Source organism: Eimeria acervulina, genomic scaffold (genome assembly GCF_000499425.1).
Source record: "Eimeria acervulina Houghton genomic scaffold, Eah_scaff1059, whole genome shotgun sequence".
Taxonomy (NCBI): domain Eukaryota; phylum Apicomplexa; class Conoidasida; order Eucoccidiorida; family Eimeriidae; genus Eimeria; species Eimeria acervulina.
The window spans coordinates 1-6,738 of record NW_013549449.1 but is presented as its reverse complement, the minus strand read 5'-3'; the positions used below and the strand labels follow the sequence as shown (position 1 = coordinate 6,738).

At 40.8% G+C, this 6,738-nt stretch overlaps 1 protein-coding gene across 1 annotated transcript; it reads left to right on the top strand.

Annotated features, from left to right (window-relative positions):
- Positions 1-333: 333 nt before the first annotated feature.
- Positions 334-6,523, top strand: EAH_00054750 (hypothetical protein, conserved; the record flags this gene model as incomplete). Its single annotated transcript, XM_013393919.1, has 10 exons — positions 334-337; positions 1,119-1,923; positions 2,413-2,994; positions 3,213-3,319; positions 3,877-4,055; positions 4,332-4,410; positions 5,392-5,576; positions 5,774-5,870; positions 6,272-6,285; positions 6,419-6,523. Coding segments are annotated over 10 exons (2,157 nt in total), but the record flags the coding sequence as incomplete, so codon positions are not given.
- Between the last annotated feature and the right edge of the window lie 215 nt (positions 6,524-6,738).

Sequence of the window (6,738 nt, the reverse complement as noted above, 5' to 3'; positions counted from 1 at the left end):
CTGCTGCTGCTGCTGCAGATTGCATGTGGGGAAGCTGTGTAGGATGTGGGTGGATACGCAAGAGGAGACGGCTAGCTCGGTGAGTGTGTTTGTTTGTTTTAATGCATTCTTTTTATTTATTTTTTCAGGGTTTGTTTATATCTTTTGCTCCGTCTTTGTTTCGTCTATTTGTTTTGCTGCTGTCTCCTCCTCTCTGTCTCCTTTCTGTCTCCTGGAGGCTCTTCGTCTCTCTCCTTGCTGCTGTAGTGTTGCTGCTGCTGCTGCAGCTGTCTGTACACCTCAACCTGTAACAGCAACAGCAACAGCTGGTGCTGCTGCAGCAGCAGGAGCAGGATGTGTCAGTGCAGCTGCTACTGCAGCACCAGCTGCAACAGTTGCAGGTTGCAGCAGCAGCTGCTGCTGCTGCTGCACCGAAAGCAGCGTCAGCAGCAGCAGCAGCAGCAGCAGCAGCAGCAGGTGTTAGTGTAGGGGGGCATGTGTGTATTGTTTGGGTGTATGTACAGTATGCAGAGTATTCTTCTGCTGCAGCAGAAGAAAATAACTTTAGCTGTCTCTCTGAATACTGGTTGCTCGGGCTGCAGACGCAGCACTCTCTTGATGGGCTTCTGGTGTCTCTGCAGGTTTGTTAGCTTTCTTGTCTGTCTCCTTTGCTTACTCTTCAAACCCTTGTCTCTTCTTTTTCTTCTTGCTGCAGTGCTGCTAATGCTGCTGCTAATGCTGCTGCTAATGCTGCTCCTAATGCCGCTGCTAATGCTGCTGCTAATGCTGCTTCTAATGCTGCTGCTAATGCTGCTGCTAATGCTGCTGCTAATGCTGCTGCTCCTTTTCGTCTCTTTCTTTTTTGGCTTTTTATTATTTTTTTTTATATTTCTTTGATATCTCTTTGTCTTCAATCTGTCTCCTTTGTTCTTCTTCTGTCTCTCTTTTGTTTCTTCTCTGTCTCTCTTTTCTCTCTCCTTATAAACATTTAATTATATATATTCATAAATACTTTTAGTTGTATACACTTATATATATATATATATAAGTATAGATATAGGTATATAGATATAGATATATATATATATATATGTTGTATGTTTCTTTGTAGGGTGCTTATTCTCGTCTGTATGACTTAGGGGGCCCTGGGCCCTCTTCTTCTTTAATAGATGCATCTCTATCTCTTTGTCTTTCGTCAAATCTTCATCAGCAGATTCTAAACTCTTATCATAGCTCGCATCAATCACTGCAGTGGCTGTTAACAGCAATAGCTCTTACCCCTACCACCTATGATCAATCAAACACACAAGAGGGGGGCCCCCTACAGAGGGCCCCAGAGATAGACGGCCCCAAAGGGGCCCCCGATGGGGGGGCCACTTCAGAGGGCCCCCATAGGGGGCCCCCCACAGAAACTACTGAAGGAAAGGGCCCCGAAGGGGCCCCCTCATCAGGAGGCCCCAATGGGGGGGCCCCTAAGGGGGCCCCTGATGGGGGGGCCCCTGATGTGGGGGCCCCTGATGAGGGGGCCCCTGATGGGGGGGCCCCTAAGGGGGCCCCTGTGTCTCGGGGTGCATTGTTAGGGGCATTGTACCCTTTGACGAGTATTGATTTGGGTATAGGGGCCCCTCGTTTGCTGCGAGGAGAAGAGTTAGTTGCACATGAGTTGGCGCATCCAGCAAGGAGAGCCTTGTTGCTGCTGAAGGCTCTTAAAGCACTTAAAGAACAGCAGCAGCAGCAGCAGCAGCAGCAGGAAGGGGGCGGAGACGAAAGAAAAGATAAAAAGAGAGAGAAGCAAGATCAAGAGGGAGAGACAAGAGACAGAAAAACGGATAAACAACAGCAAAATAGAGACTGTCTCCTCTCTGCAATTAGAGAGCCCCTGTTTGCTGCTGCTGCTGCTGCAGTAGAAGAGAAGGCCCTCTTTGCTCATTGGATTGCTGAGATGTATGTTTATTTATTTGTTTCTTTGCCTGCTTTATTGTTTCTTTCTGATGTTTGTTTGTTTGTTTCTTTATTTGTTTATTTGTTTATTTGTTTATTTGTTTGTTTATTTGTTTGTTTATTTGTTTAACTGCGTTTTTTATTTACTGAGTACATCGTTTGCATATTTATTTGTTTGCCTCTCTGCTTCTGTCTGCTTTTTTTAAATATGTTGGCTTTGTTCTTCCTTTACTCTTTTGTTTAGGGTTTAGGGTTTAGGGTTTAGGGTTTAGGGTTTAGGGTTTAGGGTTGTATTCATCTCCTCCCTCTCTTGTACCCTCCATCCCGCGTGCATGCAAAGTGCATGCATGCATACATGTATGCATGCATACATGTATGCATGCAAAACGCATGCCTGCGTGAATGCATGCATGCATTCATGCATGCATTCATGCATGCATGCATGCATGCATGCATGCATGCATGCGTTTGTATGTTGATGTTGATTTATAGGCGTCCTGACCCTTGGAAGAGCATTTGGCCTTCGCGTTTATTTGGAAGCCAATCGATGCATGCGTTGCTACGCCTGGAGTCGGTAGAGGATGCTTCTTTTTCTTTTTCTTCTTTATCTTCTGATAAAGCAAACAATTCTATTATATCCTCTTCTTCTTCTTCAGCAGCAGCAGCAGTAGCAACAGCAGCAGCAGCAGCAGCAGCAGCAACAGGGGGTGAGCAGCTGTTTGCTGCTCCTCTAACAGCAGCAGAGCAGCAGGTGCTGCAGTCTGTTGCAGGATTCATAGGTAGGGGGGCCCCTTCTCCTTTTGCTGCTGCTTGGGAGCCTCAGCAGCAAGAGACAGCAGAGAGCTGCTGCTCCTGCTGCACTTCTTCGCCGTGCAAATCGCGGAGAGACCAAGGAGGAAGTGCTGCTGCTGCTGCTGCTGCTGCTGCAACAGCAGCACCAGCAGCAGATGCTTCTGGTGCTTTAAACAATGTAAAGGAGACAGAAGAAGAAGAGACAGATGAACAGATTTACTCAAACTCTGCATTAGAAGATGCTATTGCATCTTTACGCCGCTCAATTCCCGGAAGGGCAAGGTAAACAAAAACCCTAAACCCTAAACCCTAAACCCTAAACCCTAACCGCGCACCTTGGCTGCAAACCAAATGAAATGAAGCTCCCCGCAATCTAAATCAGCATTTACCTATTAATGTTCACCGTTTAGGGTTTACGGTTTAGGGTTCTTTAGTGTTTAGGGTTTAGGGTTTAGGGCTTAGGGCTTAGGGTTTAGGGTTTAGGGTTTGGGGTGCTGCAGACGCCTGCGTCTTCTTTTTGTGATAATGCAACCCTCTTTGGATTATGGGGAGGCGCGTCTTCAAGAAATAGACAGATATATTGCAGAGCTCCAGCAAGGCCTTAATGGTAGGTCTCTAGCATCTACTTCAGGGTTTATTAGGGTTTACTAGGGTTTATTAGGGTGTATTAGGGTTTATTAGGGTTTACTAGGGTTTATTAGGGTTTACTAGGGTTTATTAGGGTTTACTAGGGTTTAGTAGGGTTTACTAGGGTTTATTAGGGTTTATTATGGTTTACTAGGGTTTATTAGGGTTTATTAGGGTTTATTAGGGTTGCTTATTATTATTGTTTATTATTATTTATTTTTTGCTGTTGTTTGCTTTTGCTGTTTGTCTTTGTTTCCTCTTTTTTTATAATTACGTTTTATATTATACATAATATAATATGTGAATTGGGGCTCAAGAGGGATTAGGGTTTAGGGTTTAGGGTTTATTCGTATTATTACTATTATTATTATTATTATTACTATTTACTATTATTATTAACTATTATTACTATTATTACTATTTACTATTATTATTATTATTATTACTACTTACTATTATTATTATTATTATTTATTATTGTTATTTTTTTATTTTTATTATTATTATTATAATTATTTTCTTGTTTGTTTTTTTCAGGCTCAGTTTGCAGTTCTTTTTCTTCTGCTTGGCCTTCCGCTGCATGCAGCCAAACAAACATTTTGGGGTCTTCTCGCTGCTGCTGCTCGACCTGCGCTGTGTTATTTGGGGTGTATAGGCAGCAGTGCCTCATACTACAAGTTTTAAGGAGAGCTATGAACCTACACAAACAAACCCAGGTACGTCTAGGGTTTAGGGTTTAGGGTTTAGGGTTTAGGGTTTAGGGTTTTGGGGTTTGGGGTTTGGGATTTGGGTTTAGGGGTTAGGGTTTTAGGGGTTTATAGATTAGGGTTTAGGTTTGATGATTTAGGGTTTTGAATTTAGGGTTTAGGGTTTTGTGTTTAGTTTGTAGGGATTAGGAGTAAGGGTTTAGGGTTAAGGGTTTAGGGATAAGGGTTAAGGGTTTAGGGTTTAGGGCTTAGGGTTTAGGGTTTAGGGTTTGTGGTTGCATGCAGAGCTGCACGAAGGAGGGTTTGGCGGAGGAGACAGTCTCTATTTCAAATCATTTTTGTGAAGCCTTAGACAGCTGCAGAGGTATTCAATATTTTGTTTCTTCTTCTTTTTTAATCTTTTCTTTGTTTCTTTATTGTCTTTTGTTTGTCTCCTTTTGTCTTTTTATTTGTCTCCTTTTGTCTCTTTATCTGTCTCCTTTTGTCTTTTTATTTGTCTCCTTTTGTCTTTTTGTTTGTCTCCTTTTGTCTTTCTTTCTGTTTTGTATTGTCTTTTTGTTTGTCTCCTTTTGTCTTTTTATTTGTCTCCTTTTGTCTTTATATTTGTCTCCTTTCTGTCTCCTTTTCTTTTTATATTATTTTTCTTTTCTTTTTGTTTTCATCTTCTTTTTGTCTCCTTGTCTTCATTTGCGTCTTCTCTAATATTTCTTTCTGTCTCCTTTTGTCTTTCTTTTATTATTCTTTTTTGTCTCCTCGTCTTTTTATTTATTTATTTCTTTTATCTTTATTTTTTATTATTTTTTGTCTCCTCATCTTTTTATTTATTTATTTATTCTATGTTTTATTTTTTAATTATTTTTTGTCTCTTTCTGTCTCCTTTCTGTCTTTTTTTCTGTTGCATTTATCTCGGCTTTCTTTTTTGTGTCTCCTTCGTTCTTTGTTTATTCTTTTATGTCTTTCTCTTTATTTTATTTATATTTGTTTTATTGTTTATCTCATTTGTGCTGTCGTTGGAGTGTATCCACACCTTTACTTTTCCTGCTTTGTTTTTAGGGTGTACACGCACATTACAGAGAGTTATTAATTATGTTTTGTTTTTAATTCTTTTATTTTATTTTCTATTCTTTTCTTGCTTATACTATTTGAGGTGTATATACACCGGATTAATTCTTTTATTTTATATATTTTTTCTCTTGCTGTTTATTGTTTGGGGTATATGTACACAGAATTTTTGATGATGTGCTGCAGTTGAGGTGTATATACATATACATCGCCTTAATCCTTGTATATCGTATTATATATATATATTTTTTTATTGTTTATTGTTTGAGGTGTATGTACACAGAGGTTTTGATGATGTGCTGCACTTCTGTCTTCGATGGTGTTGGAGAGCTGCGCGGTTTGGGGCGGCCGGCTGTTGCTGCTGCTTCTCGAGCTCAGCGTTTATTACTTTTTGATGGTTTGTTCGGGTTAGCTCAAGCAGCATCTGTCTCCTTTGCACTTATTCTCTTCGTCTTGCAGCAACTCACGGTAACCCTAAACCCTAAACCCTAAACCCTAGACAACATATACACCGTAAACCACACAATTCAGTGGTCGAACACACATACCTGTACTGCTCAAACTTTCAAAGGGATTAGGGTTTAGGGTTTAGGGTTCACACCTATGCACTAAGCTAGACGGGCTGCTGAGGTCTCATGTTTTAGGGTTTAGGGTTTAGAGCTTAGGGTTTGGGTGCAGCAGCAGCAGCAGCAACAGCAGCAGCAGCAACAGCAGCAGCAGCAACAGCAGCAGCAGCAATAGCTGTGGAGTTTCACTTTGACAGTCTGCGGCTGGGGAAGGGAGAGGAGCCTTGAACAAACCTTCGTTGCTTTTGCTGCTGTTGCTGCTGCTGTTGCTGCTGTTGCTGCTGCTGCTGCTGCTGCTGTTCGCATGCAGCTGTGGAATGAAGCCTTCAAGCGTAGCTGCAGCAACGAGATAACTGTCTTTGGGGCTGTTTTGCGCGATTGCAAACCCTCATTGCATGCATTCCTAGAGTGTATGAAGGGCCAGCATAAGAGCGTAAGCAATTCATGTTTCGGGTTTAGGGTTTAGGGTTTAGGGTTTAGGGTTTAAGGTGTGAGGGTTTAGGATTTTAGGGCTTCAGGGTTTAGGGTTTAGGATGTTAGGGTGTAGGGTCTCGGGTTTATTTTTTAGGGTTTAGGGTTTAGGGTTTATTGTTTCAGGTATATTATTCAGGGTTTGTAGTCTATTGTTTCGGGTTTATTATTTAGGGTTTATTGTTTATTGTTTAGGGTTTACTATTTAGGGTTTAGGGTTTAGGGTTTAGGGTTTAGGGTTTAGGGTTTAGGGTTTAGGGTTTGGGTGTTCAGTTGGTTGAGGCGATGAACACTGCGCGTCAGTTGGAGTCAATTGGCCAACCGCCTTGGATAAATTTTTCTTCAAATAATTTGATGTATACACTGCAGGATGACCCCGTAAGAATTATTATTATTATTATTATTATTTATTATTTATTATTTATTATTATTCTTTGTATTATTATTATTATATATATATTATATATGTGAGCATTACGCAAGAACAGGCCAGCATATATATAATATATATGCAGTGCAAAAAGGTGTACATGCATTGATATATATATATATATATATATATATTATATATAGATATATATATATATATATAG